Source organism: Osmerus eperlanus, chromosome 1 (genome assembly GCF_963692335.1).
Source record: "Osmerus eperlanus chromosome 1, fOsmEpe2.1, whole genome shotgun sequence".
NCBI classification, from domain to species: domain Eukaryota; kingdom Metazoa; phylum Chordata; class Actinopteri; order Osmeriformes; family Osmeridae; genus Osmerus; species Osmerus eperlanus.
The window spans coordinates 12,057,686-12,082,580 of record NC_085018.1 but is presented as its reverse complement, the minus strand read 5'-3'; the positions used below and the strand labels follow the sequence as shown (position 1 = coordinate 12,082,580).

Here is a 24,895-nt window from a genome sequence, read left to right as displayed (position 1 = left end):
GGGAAGGTTTGCATCCTGGAGGTAGAGGAAGAGGGAGGGGTGGTGTAAGAGGTCCGAGAGGACCAGGTCCACAGGCAGGGATTGGTGGAGATGGTGGGGAGAGGGGGGCAGAAGGTGGAAGAGGGGGAGGACCGAGAGGTGGAGGGAGAAGGGAAAGAGAGAGAAGAGGTGGTGAGAGAGGGGGATTAGGAAGAGGTGGAGAGGCAGGCCGCGAATACGGAGGAGGGGGAGGAGGAGGAGAGAGGGGGAGAGGAAGAGGGAGGTCTACAGAAAATGGTTCCCCTTATGGTTTTAGGCTGGGTTTTAGATCTTTAGAGCAGCTGTTGGGTAAAGAGCCATCAGAGGTAGCCATCACCCTATCATCTGGCACGGCTCTGCAAGACCTCCTGAACGAGCAAGAGATGCGCCAGGACCTGGTCCAGCTCCTCTGTCAGGTCCTGTGCAAGGCCTTCCAGGCCAGAACCGACCGTCGGACCGTGCAACACCTGGCTGGGATAGTCAAGAACTCCGGCTTCACCCGGACTATGCTGCCCCACTATGTGGCAGGGATGGGCTCAGAGCCTAACCCTGCCAGGCGGCAGCAGTACCCCAATCAACTGGACCACATCCTCACCCTTCTCTCTGAAGTGCTCAGCATTTTCCCTGCCAGCTCCGTCCAGGCCGTCTCCATGTTGGTGGCCTTGCTCCGAGCAGCCATCAACGGGCTGCGGGCGTCCGGTGTGGACATCCTGCCGCGGACGGAGGAGAACCTGGAGAGGCTACAGGGCCTGGTGGGTCACCTCCAGGAGAAGACCAGGGATGGCACCCTCCGCTCGGACAAGGACAGCTACTCCCTCCTGCCCGCCATAGGGGACACCCCGGCTGGGGAGCATGACTACAGGACCCTCCCTATATACCCCTCTCCAGAGGAGTTCCACCTGGACCAGAGGCCCTTACTCCCACTCAACGTGATCTCCGAGCGCTACGCCAGCGTGCTGGCCTATCTGGACACGCACTTCCGGCTGCTCAGGGAGGACTTTGTCCGGCCTCTACGTGAAGGCATTCAGCAGCTACTGCAGGAGCAGCAGGAACAGGGGAGAGGAGACGCCCCTCAGAAGAAGCACTTTGATGACATCAGAGTGTACTTTGACACCCGATTGGTGGTTCCTATGTGCACCCATTCTGGGATAGCGTACAAGGTCCAGTTTGACTCGCAACCCCTCAAGGTGTGTAGACTGAGAAAAATGATGAATTATTCTTCACTCCATTTGATGTAGAATTCATTGAGGCTAACCTTGAATATATGGAATGTGACTTGGTTTAAAATGTCAATATCATCATAACATTTCTTTGCTACTTTCTTCTGCAACAGTTTGTTCGCTGGCAGAATTCTAAGCGTCTTCTGTATGGCTCCTTGGTATGTCTCTCCTGTGACAACTTTGAGAACTTCCTGTTCGCCACTGTGTCGGACCGTGAGCCTACAGAGCTGGAGAAGGGCTTTGTTCAGCTCATCTTCTGTGAGCAGAGCAGAGCTGCACTGGAAATAATAGAGGTGATGTTCTACTCGTTTAGGATGATTTTCGATTGCATACTTTGCAAATAAATATGATTTCCAGTCTGGCCAGTCCATAAGTGTGGCAAAACACTGAACACATTTGCAAAATCCCCGAAATCCATGTGGCCATAGAGCCCGTCAACTGTCATCTCAATTTGGTCCTAGCTCTTTATTACTCCATGAAGCTGAACAACACCCACAACTGTTCCACAGACAGATCAAGTGTTCTGCATGGTGGAGACCACTGCCTACTTTGAGGCCTACCGATATGTCCTGGAGGGCCTGCAGGAGCTGGAGGAAGAAGATCTGCCATTCCAGAGGTGTGTGTGGGCATCTTGTCTTATCAACAGTATCACTGCAGTAAGCCAGTCAGTCCTGTACGCTCCCTGTAACAATCCCTCAAGTGCAGGTACTCACAGGTGATAAACAACCAGTTATATATATATATATATATTTATTTATTTATATTAATACTGTGATGTTCAACATATTTGAATTGTCAACATAAGTTTCTCTGTGCTGCAGATACTTAGTGGAGTGTCAGTTAGACGTGCACCCCCCAGCCTACCTGCCCAGGAATGATACCTACAACCTAGCTGCAATAGCAGCTCCTGAGTTTAAGAGCAGCATCAAGCCCTTCAACACCTTGGACCCTGATGCCTGGCCTCCTATGGAGCAGCTGGGCCTGGATGAGAGCCAGATGAAGGCCCTCCAGATGTCCCTCACCAAGGAGCTGGCCATCATACAGGGACCCCCTGGCACAGGTCAGTAGGCAGCAGCACCCAGGTGAAGTTGGTGTGTAGTTTGATGTTATTTTAAGAACAAAAGAGGGTGTGCTCAGACAGCACATTGGAAAATTATTTCTCTTTCCATGCTGACCTTCTCAGGAAAGACCTACGTCGGTCTGAAGATTGCACAGGCCCTCTTGACCAATAGAAATGTGTGGAACGATGTCAATGACCAATCCCCGATGCTCGTGGTGTGCTACACCAACCATGCTCTCGACCAGTTCTTAGAGGGTAAGGATTCTTTACTGTCACTGACAAACAAGACAACTTGGGAGTATGGTACTTGATGATAGATTGCATAATCAGCACATTAAAGACTCACATAAGAAAATCACTAATCGGGCATGCAATGTGTTTCTACCATTACACTCTTATGGAGTGAGCCTGCTTGTCATCAACCTGCTGTATCCACTTGGCTCCACAGGGATCCAGACGTTTCTGCCGCAGGGCATAGTGAGGGTGGGAGGCCGCAGCACCAGCGAGGTTCTGAAGCCCTTCTCTCTGAGGGAGCTGTCGAAGGGATTCCAGCTCACACGCAGATTTCCGGCCCACCTGCGCCGCGCCATCGCCCAGGTAAGAGACTCAGCCGTGCTGTGTGATCTACTGGGCCGACCCGCTAGCGGTCACGATGAACGTGAACGTCGTCTAAAAGGCATGCTAATGCCGAGCTTCGTGGCTGAGGTGGTCATGGTTGTGGGTGGTGTGTTCCTGTCAGATGTACGACGAGCTACGCATGGAGGAGGACCGGATCATGCAGCACAGTGCCAAGCTGGAGTGCAGTCTGAAGGGAGTCCTCAGGGAGCACTTCCTACAGAAGTTCATCTCAGACACCCACTGGGACAGCCTGGTCCTCCCACCAGTGAGTCCGAACCTACTGTCTGTACCTGCTGGGGAAAAAAGGCATTTCCATTGTGACACGGTGAAAACTTTGGAATGGTTTTGAGCCAAGCTTACGCCAGAATGGGACGCAGTTAAAAGCGATTCTCAGATATCTGGGTGAACTAAACAGGTGCTGTTCAGTTATGAGGATGGTCAAGGTCTCTGACAGAGAAGCCAATGGCTCCTTATCTACTGTCATGCAGCTCCCCACTGTCTTACACTGGGCCATGTCCCAGACGAACTACAGCACCACTGTCTTACACTGGGCCATGTCCCAGACGAACTACAGCACCACTGTCTTACACTGGGCCATGTCCCAGACGAACTACAGCACCACTGTCTTACACTGGGCCTTGTCCCAGACGAACTACAGCACCACTGTCTTACACTGGGACTTGTCCCAGACGAACTACAGCACCACTGTCTTACACTGGGCCTTGTCCCAGACGAACTACAGCACCACTGTCTTACACTGGGACTTGTCCCAGACGAACTACAGCACCACTGTCTTACACTGGGCCTTGTCCCAGACAAACTACAGCACCACAGGGCATAGAGATAAAACAACAAGCACTGGTAATATGTTTGTTTATGTACAGGCCTCCTTATTTCATCTTGATGTGTGTCTGACCTGCAGGGGATGGGTGGCTTTGAGGTATATGGTGAGAAGAAGCAGCCACTGATTGTTGAGTGGCTGGGTATGGGCTACAGATTCCAGCAGAGGGCAGCAGAACCTCAGTATGGACTTGCAGGTGAGAAGATCCTATCAGAGCAAAGAGATTTCGAAACCCAGAGCTCAGGATCAGTGCCAGAGTGACAGGAAGGATTGTGTCTTACCTGGTCAAAGAAAAAAAAAATCGGGTTCATCAAAATTCTTCTTAAATCCCAAAGTAAAGTCAACATACGAAGGTCCACCAGTGTCCCATCTTCATGCCTTCACACCTCTAATCCTGACAGACATGGAGGAGGAGGAAGAAGAAGACATGGAGGTGGATGACCTGATTGAAATTGCCGAAGAGGCTGCCCTGATCCAGGCTGAGCGCTATGTTGACGATGAGGTGGACCACCAGGGGAGACGGGGGAACAAGCAGAGGCAGGACGAGAACGCCCAGATGGTGGCCGACCTAATGCTGGCCATGAACCTGGACAACACTGTGGTACTACAACAGGACCAGGATGGCTTTGAGGTAACCAATCACGTCGCATGTTATTACCCTGTGCCCATCTATAAGGGGTGGTTTTAATGGTGTTATAGTATGAGATATTAAAGGTATATTGGACTTTTGTAATAAACCAGATTAGCATTTTAATGAATAACTATTCTTGATGCATCCATTTTCTTTCCGTTGATGTTGACTTTGCAGCATCCGTCTCAAATTAGACTTCGAAGCACTGTTCATTATTAATTGCATTATTAATCATTCTGGTGAACCTGTAAACTTGTTGGTACCGTGAGTGTGTCAATACAGTAAATGGCAATTCTCCCGCTTTTCTGTGTGGCTGTTCAGTTTCAGTCCAAGCAGAGGAAGAGGATGAAGAAGCGAACCAGGAAGGAGCTGGGAAAGAGCTCTGCCATGAGCGTGGAAGATGAGGCGGCCATCCAGGATGTCTGGGCTCTGAGTCTGGCAGACAGATGGAGACTGTATCGGTAGAGCTCCCTCCTCCTCCTCCTCTTCCTCCTCCTCCTCCTCCTCCTCCTCCTCTCTTTCATCCCCTAGGCAACCCCTGTCTAGCTAGTCTAGTCCCAGCGTGCGTAATTACACCAGCTAATCACTGGGAAAATGGATCTCAGAATAGCCGTGTAGTGATTCACTTACCTAAGAGGCCAGGTTTTGCTGTGTTGTGTTCAGACGCCCTGGTAACATGGCTGTGTAGTCGTTGGGCTTGTTGTGAAGAAAAACAAACTGCTTCACCAACATCCCACTGCATACTGCCCACGCGGAGTTAGTAGTCAGTGCACTGCAACATCATGTTGTCAATGAACGGGGGCTGGATCTCCACCCGTGGTGCAGGGCCTGACCAGACTGCGCCCCCCCCCCCGCTCCGTCTCTGCAGGTTGTGGGTGAGCCGCTACCGCCTGGAGCTTCGTCAGAAGGTTCTGGAATCGGAGCAGGCCTACCAGGATGCGTCCGAGCGCCTGGCCGAGATGCGCCTCCGACAGACCATGTGCATCCTGAAGGACGCCAAGGTCATCGGCATGACAACCACGGGGGCGGCCAGGCTCCGTAAGGTTCTGCAGGAGGTGCAGCCGCGCCTGGTGATTGTGGAGGAGGCGGCGGAGGTCCTGGAAGCCCATACCATCACCACGCTGAGCCGGGCCTGCCAGCACCTCATCCTCATAGGAGACCACCAACAGGTGCCAGTCCACACATCTGCAAGGGCTTTGGTGCAACACAGTTAGCACCAGTGACCCAAGTCTTCTTGGGCAGTTTAACATGACGTACAAACAAGTAATCATGTTCCATAACTTAGGTTGGATATCCTTCATATGGAATGACTGACTGAAGTCTTTGACCTCCGACACATATTCAGGTCCTGGTTCTGGGTCTCTTAACAGCTGTCCCCTTTAAGCTGATGCTAAACTAATACTATACTTTACCGTTCAAAGTTTCTGCACTTATGCAGACACTAGATACAATATCATTGTATCCTTCCAAAATCTTATTATACAGAACCAAAAAAATCAAACGTGTTACTGTCCAAGGGCTTTCGGTACATACCAGTGGTACAGACTGGTCAATGGGACAGGCTCGTGGTAACACCCATGTGATTTGAATCAATTATTTATAGTTAATACATCATGGAAATTAACATGCATTGGACTATACTAGCATCCCCCACTGTAAGAACCATGTAATTGCAAATCCACTCAGCACAATCATTTATCTGGAACAAGATTCCCTTGAAAATTGCTCGTAATGTGAGTTGGGCATTTGTCAATTGGAATTCAATGGTTATTCTCATACTTTTTTCAATCGACTTGAATTAAAAGGAAATGGACCTGAAGCTATGCTTTGGGCTTAAACGGATCGTCTAGCCTCGGTATTGATAGTTGGGAAATTCGGTTTTATCTCTCTATATCTTACATCTTGATATCACTCAGTTCACTTTAGGCTTCTCTTTGTGTGCCAAGATGTGTGCTTGTTGTCATATCAGACACATTCCCTGAATCTGGGCATGTAATGTAGGTGGATGGATCACACTTTGAGTGTAACAAGCTTTGGCTTGGTAGCGCTGTTCATTAATCACAAGTTTGGTGTTGAATCAGGCGAAACACAATACCTCACGTTGTATGGGAGTTTATCTCTCCTCCCTCGCATCCCTCCCACGCATACACACACACACACACACATACACACGGGGAAAAAACACGCTCTGTCCTCTAGCTAAATAAAGCACACACTTGGAAACAAACAGTGTGAAACAACAAAACTAAAGAGGACAGCAAAACTAAGTTGGAGCCTTTTTGCATCTGCTCTGTATTCAGTTGTGGTTGAGGCAGAACCAGACACAGCAGTGTGTTGTTCATCAGAGTCACAGGTAGATGGTCTAGTGATCCATCCTAAAAGTTAGAAAGTGCCGATCTGGTCACGGACCAGTACAGTATGTGGAGAACAAGATCTGTGCGGACGAGATGCAAATGAGAACATCGACTCATTTCATGATTCCACAGTATAGGGAGGAGAAGTCATAGAGCCTACTTTACTACAGGACAGAATAAGGAACTCTCACACTGTAGTAAGAGTAAGACACAAATTCTACATCTGTGTGTGTGTGTGTATCTCCAGACCCTGGTGCTACGTACAAGACAAGATGTAATGACAAGATTTATGTTGCCATGCCAGGGTAGAGAGAGGTTATAAATAAGATAGTAGACCCCTGGGGCAGATTCACCAGGGCTCCGGGTCTTTGTTCCACTATCAGCTGATCCAAGCCTCTCTTTGAACCTAATGAGCAGAAGGAAGTAGACAGTAGATCAAAGACTGAAATAATGAAGTTGTGTCACTTGTGATCATGACATGAACACTTTTAGCCATGTGATGTAAAGGTACACTTGCTCCTTACTCATCTCTGTTTTGTCTGCCTGCTTCGTAGCTCCGCCCCAGTGCCAATGTTTATGAACTGGCTAAGAACTACAGTCTGGAGGTGTCAATGTTTGAGAGGCTGGTCAAGATGAAATTTCCCTACGTCAGACTGAACTACCAGGTATGGGGCAGGGAGAGTTCGGAGTAAAACTGATGACAGGCTGGTTGCTTAAGACAATCAAGCTATAAAAGGCTGGTAAAGAAAGTAAAAAATGGACTGAATCCGATATTTCACTCCCAACTCACATTCTTTCTGTGTGTGTGCAGCACCGTATGAGACCTGACATAGCCCGTCTCCTGACCCCTCACATCTATAAAGAGCTTGAGAACCACCCCTCTGTGATGGAGTATGAGAACATCAAGGTGTGTGTTTTTATCTTCTTCTGTGTGTTTTCTGTGTCTACATAAGTGATAGCAAATTTACCATGTGACCTCCTGGAATCCTGCGTTATTTTGAGAAAATGAGAATGAAACTGAACCGGAGAATATCTTTTCCTGCTTCTGTCAGGGCCTCCTCACCAACATGTTCTTTGTGGAGCACAAGTACCATGAGGAGGAGATCAGGGATGGGAAGAGTCACCAGAACCTCCACGAGGCCCGCTTTGTAGTAGCTCTGTGTCGCTACCTCCTACTGCAGGGCTACAAGCCCCATCAGATCACCATCCTAACCACCTACACGGGCCAGCTCCACTGCCTGCGCAATCACATGCCGGCCAAAGAGTTCACAGGGGTCAAAGTTCACGTGGTAGACAAGTACCAGGGGGAGGAGAATGACATTGTGCTGTTGTCCCTGGTCCGGAGCAACCCAGCAGGACGCGTAGGGTTTCTGAACATCCCCAACCGTGTCTGTGTGGCCCTGTCACGCGCCAAGAAGGGCCTCTACTGCATCGGCAACATGGCCATGCTGAGCAAGGTCCCGCTGTGGAGCAACATCCTCCACACGCTGAAGGAGAAAGACCAAGTGGGCCCGGCCCTGACCCTGTGCTGTCAGAACCACCCCGAGAGACACATCCGGGCCTCGGGCCCTGACGACTTCCTGCAAGCCCCCGAGGGAGGCTGCATTCTCCCCTGCGAGCACCGCCTGGACTGTGGCCACGTGTGTGCCAGCGTGTGCCACCCGTATGACCAGGAGCACAAGCAGTACGAGTGTGCTAAGACGTGCCAGAAGGTTCTCTGCGAGCGAGGTCACAAATGCCCTCGCATGTGCAACCAAAAGTGTCCTGAGGCGTGCAAGGTCAAGGTGGAGAAGACCGTCCCAAAGTGCCAGCACGAGCAGATGGTGCCCTGCCACCAAGACCCAGATATGTTCGTGTGCCAGGTGCCCTGCGTGAAAACACTGCTGTGTGGGCACCCCTGTGTGTCCGTGTGCGGGGAACCCTGTACCATCAACTGCCTGGTCAAAGTCCCCCTGGAGCTCAAGTGTGGCCACAGGCAAGAGGATGCCTGTCATTACAGGGGGTCGACCATGCAGCCAGTCTGCAGGGTCCCGTGTGAGAACGCCCTGAAATGTGGTCATGCCTGTGCGGGCACTTGTCACAGTTGCCACCAGGGCCGCTACCACGTGTCCTGCGTCCACCGGTGCCAGCGTCTCCTGGTGTGCTCCCACACGTGCCGCGAGCCGTGCACCCGCGACTGCCCCTCCTGCCGCATGCCCTGCCAGAACCGCTGCGTCCACAGCGTCTGTAAGAAGGCGTGCGGCCAGCCTTGCGCCCTGTGCGTCGAGCCCTGCGACAGGCAGTGCCCTCACCAGCGCTGCAGCAGGCTCTGCCACGAGCCCTGCGACCGGCCGCCGTGCGACGAGCCGTGCACTCTGACCCTTGCCTGCGGCCACCCCTGCGTGGGCCTGTGCGGAAGCAGCTGCCCGGACAAGTGTCGCGTTTGCCACCGCGAGGAGGTGACAGAGATCTTCTTCGGCACGGAGGACGAGCCCGACGCCCGCTTCATCCAGCTGGAGGACTGCGGGCACGTGGTGGAGTTCACGGCCATGGACCGTCTGATGGAGGACGACGGGCAGGACATCAGACTGAAGGAGTGCCCCAGGTGTCGCACCCCCGTCCGTAGGAACTTCCGCTACGGGGCGAAGATCAACCAGTGTCTGGCCGAGATCGAGAAAGTAAAGGAGAAGATCAACGGTCAACAGTCAGACATCCAGGAACAGAAGAAGGTGCTGATCACACAGTGGCGAAACAATAATACAATACCAGGGAACCTGCCTGTGGAATATTCCCAAATTAGAGATCAGCTACAAAATCCCAACCTCACTGTGAAGGATTTATGGGTTTTGGAGAATAAAATGGCTTTCCTTGAAAAGGTAGATGAGTTGCTTAAGATATGCAGCAGCCAGATGTCCAGCACAGAGAGTGTCCTTTTTGAGGCCAGAGTGGAGGAGTTCCTGCTGTGGCTCATGGACCTTAGCCAGAAGTTCACTGATCAGCAAGCCTCCGACCTGCAGAGCGAACTGCAGAGGCTCTCGCTATTGGCCGACCTCAACGCCAGGTGCAAGGGGCCAATGAGTTCAGACCATGCCCAGCTTGACCTTAACAAGGCACAGGTCAAAGTCACAGCCATACGGAAGGTTCTAGATGCTCCGGGGCCGTTCAGTCAACAAGATGAGCAGTGGGTCACACAGGAGCTGAAAGAACTGGACAAGACGCTGCCTCGAACAGGGCTGGGGCTCTCTGACCAGGAGAGGAAGATGGTTGTCTCAGCCATGCAGCTGGCCAAAGGACATTGGTACAAGTGCCCTAATGGTCATGTCTATGCTATTGGTGACTGTGGAGGGGCTATGGTTAGCCGGGCATGCCCAGAGTGTGGTGCTACTATTGGTGGACAGCATCACACCCTGTCAGCTGGCAACAGTGTAGCAACAGAGATGGATGGTGCACAACATGCTGCCTGGTCGAATGAAAATAACATGTTCAACCAAGGCTTGTTCAATCACTTTGGTTAGATCAAGAAATGTGTAAGATGAAGAAACATCATCATAAGCAAACTCTTGTATGCATGCGGGTCTTCCAGCCCCAACTAGCAAGTTACTGTATTACCAGTCAGCTGTCAAATGAGACTCCTTTAAGATCGTTGATGGATTGATTGCCGTTATTAGTTATTATCAAACATATTATAGAAGATGGTTAATCTGCTTTGTTGGCATTAACTTGCTGTTATTAATTATAGTTTGTTATAAAATGATTTCTTTCTGAAATGTATGTTTTCAAAGAATTGTATTCAATGATATTACACATGAAACAACTTTTTTCTCTGTATCGATCAGCAAGGTATTTAAGGGAGTCAGGTGGCTGAGCGGTTAGAGAATCGGGCTAGTAATCAGAAGGTTGCTGGTTCGATTCCTGGCCATGTCAAATGACGTTGTGTCCTTGGGCAAGGCACTTCACCCTACTTGCCTCGGGGGGAATCCCCCTGTACTTACTGTAAGTCGCTCTGGATGAGCGCGTCTGCTAAATGACTAAATGTAAATGTAAGGTATTCACTGGTGAAATGTCAAGTAAGTGTCTTTTGTCATTGTTTTTTTTATGTTTTTTGGTGTCATTATGAATAAAGGATTGAAACAACGAGATCCTGAACGTGTGTGTTAAACCAGAGGGTGGCAGTAGTGTGTTGTTGTCGGCTAAAGACACTAGCTTGAAACACTTTCTTTCATCTTGCACAAATAGAATCAATCTGAACGATTTATCTTATGATCTAAAGTTTGTTTTTCCCCCTTTAGCCATGCATGCACACACACACAATCGCACACACACACTCACATGACACATGCACAGTCTCAGTTTGACACGCCCTCACAGGATGAGGTTTGAAAAAAGAGCTAAGCGCATACGTAGTTATACATTCTTCATGAGTAAACACTCTTCTCAGTAGTGTAATGTGGTGTAGACGGCACCCAAAACATGTGTTGAGAATACCGAGTACTTGATCGGAGGACTGTCGCTGGAGAGTGTGTTGGGGGAGAGAACGCGAAAAATAAGAGAGAAGGAAAGAGAGAGAGAGGGAGGAAGTCGACTGCGTAAAGAGAATGGCCATCTATCTGTACCTGTGGAAAATACTGGGATTCCTTTGCAGCTAGGTAGATATGACCAGAGTTGCTATACACACCTCGAAGGAAGAGGGTCTGCATTGTGATGGAGAGAATCCTGCAATATCCTTTCTGCATCATTTACTCATGGCGTTGCAGAGTTATAAACTGCATGGTAGGATCAGCAACTTTCCCCTGCTCTCTCACTCATTGCCACCTGGGCAATAACAGGATGTCACCGAAATATACAAGATAACATACCTGGCAGTGAGGCAGGGCCTGACTCTGAGCCTAAAAAGCTACAATTCACCCCCTATCCCTCCGATTCACAAGCCCACTTTCATTTAGGGTGTTTTGCTGCAGCTTGCATCACTTTAGTACATGATGAATGTGTCCTTGTCACAAACCCAGCTCTAATGCAAACTGTGCTCTCGGCAGGGAAAAAGAGAGGACTATAGTGTCAAAATACCAAGCAGGCAAAACAACACAAGCAAACTAGAAACGGATGCCACACTGTCAGTTTGTATGGCGTTAGGGTTCCAGAAACAGACTTGAACCAAAGGAGGCACTGCAGAGGACTGGGGATATTCTAAAGGGTGCACAGAGTCATCTATCATTTCAGCTCCTCTTAAGAAATGTTTGCTTCTGAGCTGTGCCTTCAAGTTAACTCTTACAGGCCAAACATCAAAGAACAGGCCACTGTGTAAATACAAAGCCGCTCGGGCAATTTCTTCGGCTGTGGATGGATGAGATTTTATTTCTCAGTATCATCAACCTTCCCATATCGTTCTGGCTTGGTGTGTGTGTATGTTTTATGTATGCATGTGTGTGTTTGTAAGAGTGAGTGAGTGAGTGAGTGTATGAGTAAGTGTGTGTGTGGAGACGAGTTAGACTTGGAGAGGAAGGGAGGGGAGGAGTGTCACTTGTTAAATCAACAGCCGTACTCCGCTCCCCATTTGAGCTCTTCTGATGGGATCTTCACACTGACCGCCACGACTGAATTACAGCCCCTCTGTTCACTGGCCTGTGTCTGAATTTCGCCATTCTCTACCCTTCCAGAAACCGACCCACAGTCACAGTCTCTACCAGTATTTATTTCTTATACTGATTCATATGATGACACGCAAATACGTACCTGTAAAATGTCTAATTTCTTGTGGGAAAAATGAGGATGTAAGTAAATAGTAAAACTAGGATTTTAAAATGTTACCGCATCTTCCAAAAGCAGAGAGGTCTCTTGGTGCCAAGTGTGTGAGAAAACACTTTCCTGTTACAGAGCACATGAACAAACCAGTGACACAAGATGTTGAACCAATTAGAAAATAACACCAGTTACTTTTTCTAGGTTTCTCCACTGTCTTTTTTTAGTGTCTCATTTAGACCCTGTGCCCACTCTATGTCTGTTTGCTGTGTAAAAAGTTAGATTCTTGGTGCTTCCTGTGAAAACACAGCTTTACGTCCCCCTCTTCACAGTGTTCCTGTAAACCCACTCATGCAGAAACACTAAGAACAGCCCTCTAAACACTGACACAATAGAGCCCGATAGTGGCTATGATGGGTTCAGCATTTAAGATATTGCTGTTGCATGAAGTCAGAATCTAATAGCTGCCTAATTACAGTGAGGATAGTACATTAACCACTCATTAGCTTGTCCCTCTCCTGAGGAGCTTGCAAGACTGCACCCAGTGGAGCACATGTCACCACACATCCAAACTTTGATTAAGTCTTGGGGAAAAGCTGGCTCTGATCAGGTTCAGGTTCTCATTCAGGTTTCAGCGCTACTTTAAATTTTAATTTATTATTATTTCAACCTCTTCCATGAGCGTCTCCTGACAGTGGTGGTAAAAAAAAAGGCGTGTTCTGCCCAGGTAAGCATATTTTGACACCCGGTGTGTTCGGTGTACATGATTCTAAACTAATTTGAATACATCTCTGAAACCCAATTTAGTTTAATTGAGCTTCAGTTTCTGAACACCTGCAACTGGATTAGTGACTGACATTAACTTGTTTTGCTGCTATGGGCTTCCAAGTGCTTCACAACATTGGATTTAATAAAAAAAAATTAATACAACACCATATGTGCTTTACAGAATATGTGGTGGTTGGAGGTTTGTGGAGGCTTAAATTCCAGTGAAATATGGCCCCGAAACTGGAAATAATGCTTATCTAATGCATTTTCTCCTCCGGCTGGCTACAATGTCAGAGGTGGTATATTACTATATGATTAACATTCGAATAATCACTGTGCCATTATGAATCCATATTATGACACTGTTGTGAAGTATTGTCCAACGGACAGGCAACAACCTTTAAACAAACGATGTGCCGCCTTTACCTGGAGAAAACATTTCGAACTTGGATGCATCACCTTAGCCCTGGCTGAAGGCTGCCAGGGATGTTGAATGAGCGTTTGTGTGGCAGGTGGCCCCCCCACGCTGGCGATCGTCAGCTTTTTGTATGCCTGTGTGGCAGTGTGATTTGCACACTGCCAAAGCTATCGATCCAATTCAAATTAGAACAATTACCGCCGCACCGGCTTTCTTTTTTCGCTGCCTTTCATTAAAAATGGCTCCGTCGATAGGCCTGTTTATGTCAAGATTAATGTGATGTGCCACTGACAGGATGTCATTAGGTGATTATGTTATTCAGAGAAAGGTACCCCAAAAGAAGAGAGGGATGCAAATAACGGGGGATGAAAGATGGATGAAAGATGGAACACGGAGGAATAAGAAGAGTGGGAGGGAAGTGGGGGGGGGGCGAGGGGGGGGGAGGTCGGGGGTTGTGCGGGGAGAGGAGTAACATGGGCATGCACACATTTCTGACAGTAGCTTTGAGAACCTCACTTTGTTTTAGCGTTCTCAAGCACATGAAGCAATTTAGTAGACCGGTGGGTGGACCTCTGTGGACCCTCTAAGCCTGTCTAGAGTGTGTTGTTGTAGCCAGGGTCACAGGCGTGAAGGCAGCTAAAGCTCTCAGGGAGAGAGGAGATGATTACTACTGTCAGCAGCGGGAGCTCCAGCGGGGCTGGCTGACCGGGGTCTGTCCCACCACTCTTTCCAGGCTGGGCTGGGTGGAAACAGCCAGAGGGGTGCAGACAGACAGGTAACCTTGGACATGTAAAGTCAGACACATTGACCGGCTACGAACAGTGGAGGGCTGAGAGGATCCGGGTAAGTGGTCGTAATTAGCCATTATGAATGATTACCTGATGATGATGAACCTCTTTAGGATATAAGCACACAATGTCGCACGTGAGCACTCTGACTGGGAGGCAGACACGCTCACTGGTAGCTACCATTTCTTGGTGTGGAAACATAACAAACGAGAACTCCACCACCGCGCCATGGCTCTTTGCTCACAGGCCTCCCCACATGAGGTAGTATTTCCCTCCTCCTTCGTGGAGGAAAAAAAAGAAACAAGTACAAATGTTCAACACCCCGGGCTTTGAGGAAGCGGAGAGAATGAATTGGGACAGCAGCTGCACAGCTACAGATAGTCGCATTGTGCGGCAACAGCTGAGGAAGCCTCGGGAGCTGGGATCCCGAATTGGGCCCCAGAAACCCTTGTGTCAGACCTTTCACTGATGCAACAACACTTCCCCCAACACCTCCACGGGAGCTGACTGGGCCCCTTCTACCGCCCTGACGGGTGAAAGGGGGGGGGAGGGGGTCCCGGTGGCAACAGGGTTGGCATGCGAGTGACACCGTCTGCTAAAACCTAGGTGACAATTAGCGACTGTGGCAGATCAAAACGGTCTTGTGACAGCTCTTCTCTCACCTGTTTGTTTATAAGGCTGTGAAGAGCCAAGGGCAGAGGGGGGGGGCGGGGAGAGAGAGAGAGAGAGAGAGAGAGAGAGAGAGAGAGAGAGAGAGAGAGAGAGAGAGAGAGAGAGAGAGAGAGCGAGCGGGGTAAGGAATGAGATAACACAAGCCAACTGTGACCGGTGTGCTGGTCAGAATTTGTGAATCTGGCTCAACAGTTTAGACCTCTGTCTCCCAGGGAGGTTGTAAATAGTGTCATACTTTTTATGTTATTTACTATATCCGTCTAAGTAAGATGACACAATATGAAAAAATGAACTGAGCCACTTTGAAAATGAACAAGAACTAAAACTCGGTGTCCGGTTCCTGAAAATTGTGGAGGACGTCCAAGCTCGGGTGTCAGTTATGGACGCATTCAAGGTTACACGCGATAAACAACCCGCAACGTCTCTTCGACGCTCACCTTGATTTAAGCTCCCACTATACAAAACACGACTGGAGTAATTCATTTTGTCCTTAAGTTTCCCCACTAAATTGCATTTCCTCGCCTTAGGTTATATACATGCATTAATCCAACATTGACTGGATTGAGGCCAGACATGGAGGGCAGGATCTAAGTCTGCGATGAGGACAACGTAGCCATCAGAGTTGCCGAAATGACTTTTTGACTCCAGTATGTTTTCCGCTTCTGTCTGACCCACAGGGGCAGGAGGTTAATTGCAATGTGTTTAGGAAAAGGGACAGGTTTGTTGGGGTGTCAGGGTTGGTGATGAGAGTGAAGTGCTTTGTGTACCTCATAGCCCACTGCAATTCTCTTTCCTGCTAATCTCCCACTCAAAGAGACAGGCCTCTTGTAGCCTCTCTCTACACCAATGGGTTAGCAAAGGGCTGTATTTTAATTACATGACATCATTATTTATTTATCTGACTAATTTCATCTCTTCACCTAGGTACTTTATGCAGTCATTAAGTATTTCAGGAGCTGGTAGATGAACATGTTGATGGACTCACGTTTGTCCATGACACACTTCTCATGTCAAATGGTTTTAGTGAACCTTTGTGAGACGCAGCAGTCAAATGCATCTTGTTTTTCACTTAAGTTTTTTTTTAACATAAAACACATTTCCTGGTAAATGTAAAAAGTAATAATTACAGTCCTCTATAATGTCCATCCAATGATGTGGCACTTCCATTTAAAATCAATGAGGAATTAGGAGTGCTATGAATTGCTTTGTGAACCACCTGCACACAGTCGGTCCTAGTTATATAATGGGTAAAAGCACACATTCTTACAGTATGAATGAGGCTGTTTGAGAGGTTCGAATCCTAAGTGACCTGCCCAGTGGTGAGTACATGATGTTTGAAGTATAGTCGACCATCAAAGCTACAGTGCTGTGACAAGCATCAAAGCTGTATGATGTAAAAGCCTTGTTAGTGCATATATCTTTTGTTTTTTTGTGGGTGTTTGTGTGAATTTCCTTTGTTTTGAGATTTTCACAAGCCATAACTGCCCACAAATGGTGTCATTTGTTTAGTTTTTAATTTAATCATAAGGCTTGATTATGACCACAATGTCAATTTCTGATTTAGTTGAACACACTCAAAAAGATTTTTCATTTTTTAATAGCTGGCAGCTGTCAGTTGGTCACGCTTTAATACAGGTATGAGCTGCTTTTACCCTGGCAAGTTATCTCTGATTGGACATGGCATCAATAGTTGAGCAGTGAGTTGGAGAGAATGTGGGAATACAGAATTATTTCTTCTATCTTAAGTTTGTATTAAGCTGAACCTGCAAGGATCACAGATCACAGTTGTGTGTTTTGGTAATACAATATATCTATAACTAAAACATTTTTATTTTTTATACCATTGCCCGTTATAAACAGGGCTCTGGTATTGCAGCCTGTTCTTGTAAAGTAAATACTAGCACAATCATTCTGCATAATAAAGACATCCTGCACAAGGAGATGGGGAGATTAGAATCAACTTTGCTTGTAAAATAAGGGTCTCGAGTCCAGCACTAAAACTCACAACTCTTACTGTTCACACAAGATTAATCCCTAACCATAACCCTAAACCCAATTGTGAACACTTGTTCACACATTTTACAGCTTCGGTTATCAGAGGACATGTCATTTAAGGTGGCGAATCATGCAGTCAGCCCAGGGACAATTCACTATTGGCCATGATGGAAGTAGGTGTCTGGGTGTGATATTTAAAACCCTCCTGTGTCCCAGATGGCTGTTTAAACCCTCCAGGAGCTGGACGCCTCACACACCTGAAGATGTCTCAACTGACTCAGCAGTCATTTACCAGGGAGGAAAAGAGTTCAAGCATGCAACAGATTAAAAACTGGAGCCAAGGAAGTTTTCCATTTTATTTTTCATTTTCATTATCTACCAGTGAAAGTATAAATGCCAGGAGGATTAGAGAAATGACATGGGCCCTCGCCTTGCCTGGCCCAGTGCTTATCCTCCTGTACCTCTCTCATCCTTCCCTTCCTTCCTTCCTTCCTTCCTTCCTTCCTCTCTCTCTCCCCCCCCCCCCCCCCTCTCTCTCTCTCTCTCTCTCTCTCTATCACTCTCTCTCTCTCACTCCCCCTCTTTCTCTCTCTCTCTCTCTCTCTCTCTCTCTCTCTCTCTCTCTCTCTCTCTCTCTCTCTCTCTCTCTCTCTCTCTCTCTCTCTCTCTCTCTCTCTCTCTCCAGCAATGCCTCAGCGAGCTCCTCCTCACCCTCGGCATTCCCCATTCGGCTCACGGTGGAGCGGCCGGCCGACCGGCCGGCGGCACAGTGGGTCGACCCTGGAGCACGGCGCAGTGTCTTAAGACTAGCTCCTAATCCCACAGATCTATTACAGATAGCAGGCCTGACACATGCGACAGAGATTAGAAGGGGCAGATACTGACTCTATTGATTGGCCTCTCATCCCAGGGCCAGTCCAACTGCTTGGCCGTGTAATGGAATGCAGTAATGAATTTCAGCAGCTAGTCAGAGCCAGCGGCTTTAAGTGCATAAGGACTGAAGTGAGCTAAACTGCAGAGGGGGGAGGCAGTGGGGAAGCACGGGGCCGTGCCACTTTAAATGAGGGTTAAAAGCTGCTGCCTCCTGCGAAATATGTGTTTTTTTGAGGTCCGTTGAGTTGGGTTGGAAAACAGTTTTGTGTTGGACATGAGTGTAAAAAAAATTCTGCTGTTGTTTGTGAGAACTATTTGTTTTTTGGCTGTCACATTTAGCTAGGATGCCAAATCCTGGGAACGAGGAAGTCCTTGTACAGTCTGTTCCCAGAGATGATGGGGCCAAGTAACTCATTTTGTCATCTGGGCTACAAATACACATATTTTACAAAGTAACTGAATTTGTGCTTTGATTTAAACTCAAATGACACTCATAAATTTATGGACCAAAGATATATATAATTTATATATATATATATTTTAAACCTCATTAGCCCACAATGTTCAGGCAGATAACCATTACACACACCTCTATATGTCTAGTTTATGTTTAGATTAAGTGCACACTTTTTGTCTCTACTGCACCCAAGAGACCAATGTTCCATAAACCTATCTGTTGTGGTTGTCAATAAAGGAGAGAAGTCTAAATGGTAATTGGCTTGGGCCTTGGTTCATGATAATGTGGACATTACCTCATCTACACAGTCACCTAAAAACCACAATGTAAGAGTTGAGGTTAAGGGTAAGGTTTGTGGTGTTTGGGCTGGATCACACAGAAACACTACTATAATTCACAACTATTATAATGATTTATAATTCATAATAGCTTAAATTTCGACAAGCAGCAGCCATGCATTGTTTGAGTCAAAGTTATCGTCGCATACAAAGTCAAGGTTACAACATTCCATAAGACACACAGAATTTTCTACATGCAGTGTGTTACTGGCGCTGCATATTACAATGCAGCCACCTGCCGATGTCTCCTTAAACAGCTCCCTCTCCCCCAGTCCCTTATCTCCCTCTCTGTAGCCCTAAATGTACAGCTGTGTCCCGTGGGCTTGGCACTGATGTGATGGATTGCCAACAACACACAATAGCTACAAGGCCTCTGCTAATCACACTATTGATCCTGTAATTCTACCCATTTGAAACTCTTTAGCTTGGTGGGCGGCATCTATGGATAAAGTCCCGACTTAGCCTGGGCGCCGTATCTCTGGGGACGTGATTGAGACCTGCGTGCTGGTTCACATCTGAGGCTTAACTCCTCCTTAGTATTCAGGCACCAGGCTTCACAGGAGGTTCACAGAGTGAGGAACAAACAGCAGATCGACCCCCACTCTTTGTCTGCCAGCCTGGCTCAGCCGGGATGTGACGAGCAGGCTTGCTGGCTGGTGAACCAAGCCTGTGACTGTGGAGCCTGTCACATCCGGATCACAGTGCTGGGGGATCACACTAGCAACATCTTTAGATGGGACTTTCAAAGGATATTAATGACCGTTAGTGATGGTGTGTGGGTTCGTGGGATCCCGTTAAAGCAGCACAAAAGAAGATCTATCTGTGGAGCTGTTAGCCACATTAAGAACTACCTAAGGGCAATATTGATTTGTTACAGGGTACATTTACATTTAGTCATTTAGCAGACGCTCTTATCCAGAGCGACTTACAGTAAGTACAGGGAAATTCCCCCCGAGGCAAGTAGGGTGAAGTGCCTTGCCCAAGGACACAACATAATTTGGCATGGCCGGGAATCGAACTGGCAACCTTCTGATTACTAGCCCGATTCCCTCACCGCTCACCGCTCAGCCACCTGACTCCCTGGGTAGGAAGGGTGTCAGAATATGGGGACACAAGCTGCTGCATGGGCTACTACTGGAACGCTACTGGATCAGTCAGATACAGAATCAACGTCATACATTAACCCATATAAATCTAAATTGATAAATCGTTAGATGTTCACTAGGTCTAACACCTGGACACCCATTCGTAGTCTACAGACAAATTCCCTAGTTGGTGTTGCCACCGTGTGTGATACACTTTTTGCCAACAACTTTTCATAATGATAGGAGCGAACTGCGCACTGTACACTGTACTATGAAATAAATATCAGGGTGGAATACATGGCATTGGATCGTATGTGCACCCTGGATAAAGGCAGATGGTGCCAGGCAGCTAATTGCTCCTAGGATCTTATTTTAGATCTGCATGAGAGGGTGCACAGCATCCCCATACTTTCACCGGATAACACAATAGAATTTGCAGTCTTCCCTTTTATTGCACAGTAGCATTACTAGCCGGATATGAGGAAAAAACTAGGAGAGGAGCTGCAGTGTGTTATTGTGTTATTCAAACTCACTTATGTACCCTTGAATAGGGTGGATTGGGATTCTCGGCAGGACAAGAGGACTGAGTAAATGAGAGAGAGAAAGAGAGAGAGAGACAGGGAGATAGAGAAAAAGACTAGGATTTACATTTCAGTTGGACATTGAATTACAGTCAAAATGGCATGTATCTGATGGATGTGTAGGAACAGTATCAGTCATATGTAGGTGAGCATAGTCACCCTCTTTATGTCATATATAAAGGAAGAAAATATAACAGAAAACAAAGCCTCCCATTCCCTTGCCCGCTCACATTTTGGCACTCGTTATGTTTCAGAAAGATAATTCCACGAGCGTCACAACAACCTTTCTTAATTTCCTTCCATTGTTAACTACAGTGGCGAAAGTGTTTCAGGACCTCTCTGTGCTGCGCTCTCTAATATGAAAGACACACTTGACGGTCAGCCACAGGCCATTAAAGTTGTCCCAAAGCAATAAGTCTTTGTCTGCTAACAGTTGATTCTTGATAAGCTTAATCCTGGCTTGTGTTAGGCCCTTTGGATGGCTGTGTGGGCTGCAGCTTCCCACAAAGATGTCTGCTGTGAATTACTCACTCCCTTTGTCTCTGGATTTGTGGGCCCAGTTTGAGTCTATTTCCAGAAGCAAAAATTCTGTGCACTGTTAAATCTGAATGAGTCTAAAAATCCCTGTTGTTTTGTGAAAACCATAAAAAAGGATGTACTTAGAGTGCATTCTGATGTTTGGAGGGTGTAGGGCGATGTAAACCCAATTGAGTGTGACAATACAAAGCACAATGTCAGAATTGTAGAAACAAGTTTCAGTGTTTGTGTTTTCTAGTACACTTTTGGGGGTACTTCACATACATAAAAGGAAAAAATAATTTCCAGAAGAATTTAGCTAATTATGTATGACATCCTATGGGTTATTTACTTTGTTATTTATCAACAAATACATATTTTGTAATAAATCTTGATATGCAAATTGTTTAACGTTAAGCTATTTTCCTACAATTCACAGACTTTTTTTTAGAAAAGTTAGACGAATGTGGAAAACAAAAGATGATAACGTGTAAATTAATCTGAAACCATAACAATGTACATCTGTGTTGAAGACGTGTAAACTGTAATCTCATACCAACTACAATTGGTACTGACACCTCAGGTGGGCTACTGCTATAAAGTCCAAGGCTGAATCCAGTTAATTGGGAGACGGTCTTGCTTGGCTGATGATGAGCACTGTTGGTACCACACAGACATTTTGCAAAGTTTGGCCTGAATTCTCAACAAATATGCCTCACACTTCAACTAATGTTTCCATAGGAACCACTGAGAAGGCCAAACACAAAGGATTCCCCCAAAAGCCATGAATGTGCACTTAAATTTCTGTTCACGTATTTCACTTGCTCAGAATGAAAGCGTCACATATCCTGTCGAATTTTACAGCATGATGTTTGAGAAATTAGGCATAATACTGAAAGCCTGAATCCCTGCTATACTGAGAAAACATGAATTGTTCAATATTCAAACGTCATCAAGCTTGGGTAGCTTTTAAAGTGGGAGGGGTGCCAGAGGTGTCATCGCATCACCCGTCAGTCTTGCTTCCTCCCGATGTAGCCTTCACAGGGGTTTGGACTCGGGTCCTCTGATTTACCACCCATCTAAGACCACCTCTGTAAACACTGCTTTAACCAGCTAAACCACCGAAAAGCTAGCTCTTTGATGGCTCGGGTGTTTGGCAAGTGTGAGAAGTAAGTTCTCGGGTGAGAAGTTGAACCAGTTGAACTCGGTTCTGTGGGCACCACGTCTAGCCTCAGTGAATCCACTCTCAGCAGGAATATCAGCATGTAAAAGGCTTGCAAATTTCTGCAGCAAAATGGCGGTGCCCTCTATGCACCTCTCTGTTTTAAGATCATCTTCAAAGCAACTTAACATCTCTCTCTTTCTACCTCATTGGGGCTGGGTTTGAAGTACAAAGATAAGGCAGTCTCTGGCTGAGGCAGCGTGAGCCATGTGTACATGGTCACCCACACTCCCCTTCAGCTTTACCCACAATCCCATTAATCGCATTAGCGGGGCATCTCAGAGGACCATAGCCAAGTTGGATTAATTGGCCTCCACTATGCAAAGCAGGCTCAGTATAACAGGAATTCAATACTGAGGAGTGTAATGAATGATTACTGAAACATTTCACTGCTGTCCAAAGGTTAGTGAGAAAATATGTTAGCGGAGTCCTATCCCTTGCTTACACGAAACCCCTTTGGAAATGTTCGGTTCTGCAGAGAAAGGCTAGTGCCTAATGACTGGAAGGTGTGTGACTGAAATTTGACAACAGCTGACAACAGTGCTTTTTCTGTCAGGGTGCTGAAAGGACGTGACATTTTTCTACTCTGAATTGAATCCGTTCCCGTTCCATGTTCTGAAGGATATGGACAGAACCCAGCCACACCCCCTATATGTCCCCTCTGGGCCACTATACATCAGCTTACTTCTGGCCCACGGGAGAGGTTGAGAGGGGAGGGTCATTCATTATTGAAATGTCCAAAGGGGGTAATTCTCATGAGGCATATTTTCTGTGTGCAGTGAATCCGAGCCAAGACACTGAGGTTAATGGCCCTGTCAAGAAGGTACCAGACAGACAGCCATAGAGCACCAAATGTCACACTTAGCCCAGGCAGTGGAGAACTATGTTAGCCAGTATTTTAGATCTGCATGTCTCTCTACAGGAATTTCAAGGATACACAAGTACTAGTATTTGTACTTTATCTCAATGCTAGCACACCGGATGATGCAAACAAAGCCCTCTACACACTGAAACAGGAGTGTTGTGGGTAGCCAACATACAACACAATGTCGGCAAAGGAAAATGTTAGACAATCTGTTTATTTTGTGTACAAGTATGTTGAAAATATATGCATCTCTGTAGGTGAGAGACATCATCGTTTTTAATCAGCTGTGGGATCGGGCCTCAGACAGGCCATGGTTGTGAATGGTCAGATATGTTTTAGGCACAGGTAAACCAGTCAGATGTAACCAGCTGTGAAGGAAGATCCCTTGTGTCAGCACTATTCCCCTGAAATCATGGTTTATCGGTTTCAAAAATAAATAGCTGTCTTTTAATTTGCTTATCATGGGGTCCTACAGTTTAAAGACCCACTGGGCAGACTCTCCTCTTCCATCACCTTCAACCGATAGAGTACACACAGCCCCAATTTGAGACAAAACTTTCCCTTGAAGGTATTTTAAATTAAAGTCTGTGAGCTGCCACTGTCACAGTGTCTCTGGGAGCGAGGTCTTTAGAGAAAGCACTCCGAAGCATGCCGAGTTAAATCGGAATAAAAAAAAGTAAAATGCAGCAGACTGCAGATGTGCGTATATATTCAACCCCCCAGTCCCCCGAACCTTTGTGTTTCACAACCTTCTCTGCATTTTAATTGACTGAGCCAAAAAAAGTCAGCAACTCCTGGCAAAAAAAACGGACCGGAGAAAAACTTGCTCAAACGAAAGAATAATTCAAATATAATATCTTCCATTGTTGGTGCAGCTCGACTGTTGAACAACCAAGCTATGGAAAACTGCTAAAGCAACTTCCTTTTGCAGTCACTTCACCTAGACACATGACATCCACATCTCTCCCATCTCTCTGCACAAACCATAAGTAACGATGCTTTTCATGCTGATGAAAAGAGGCACTTGTTTTTCATATTTCATGATTATTTGTTTTGGCAGTTAGTGACTTTCCACACTTAATGCTGTTAAAAACAGACTCCTAGTAAATGGAGGTAATGCCTATGACAAATCTCTCTCTATTTCCATGCATCACATTTCATTACATCTCCTGTGCTTGAGCCTAGCACCTGCTGGTTACTGTTTAGAGCATATTGATTGGTTGTATACTTATGGCAGTGGAAGAAATACAGCAAATCAAATGCTCCCAACAGTAAGAAGCAAAAAGAAAAGTAAAACCACAGTATAAACATAATGGAGAAATAAAAAAATAAACCACACGTGTACATGCGCACACATACACACACGCAAATATATACACACAATTATCTGCATTTCGTCTATTTATTTTTTTACCCCGTTGAATGAATGCTTGACCCCAACTCTATTTGGCACAAACAAACTCACCTCGCTCTGTTCAGAATACTTTAGTTAAGGGAACCAGATAAAAGGAAGCAAAATCTCTCCATCTATCTCCCCCCTTTTCTTTCGACCATTCTCTCAAGCTAGAGAGGTCGGGTCGCCAGTAGATAGAGAGAGAAAGAACCATAGCATAGCGTACCATAGCTGCCCTAGGATCTCTGAGTTCCAGCCAACTCTGCTTCTTATTCTCCTGAGGTTTACCGAGGAATAACTGTAACAATTTCATTTCTGATATGAGGCAAGTGGTGTGGACCGAAGGGCAAAATCAACTCTCAACGTTTGATCTCCCCACCAGCTGATTTACATTTGCAGAGCGTAGCCCGTAATCTGCCCCATTTATCCGAACAAATGAAGGAGAGAGAAAAGCGAGAAAGAGAGCG

At 46.8% G+C, this 24,895-nt stretch overlaps 1 protein-coding gene across 1 annotated transcript; it reads left to right on the top strand.

The window, feature by feature from the left end:
- Positions 1 to 194: 194 nt before the first annotated feature.
- On the top strand, positions 195 to 10,858 carry znfx1 (zinc finger, NFX1-type containing 1; the record flags this gene model as incomplete). Its single annotated transcript, XM_062446024.1, has 14 exons — positions 195 to 1,205; positions 1,352 to 1,531; positions 1,748 to 1,854; positions 2,060 to 2,298; positions 2,422 to 2,553; positions 2,747 to 2,895; positions 3,038 to 3,181; positions 3,839 to 3,953; positions 4,159 to 4,388; positions 4,710 to 4,849; positions 5,257 to 5,557; positions 7,297 to 7,407; positions 7,554 to 7,649; positions 7,795 to 10,858. Coding segments are annotated over 14 exons (5,397 nt in total), but the record flags the coding sequence as incomplete, so codon positions are not given.
- Between the last annotated feature and the right edge of the window lie 14,037 nt (positions 10,859 to 24,895).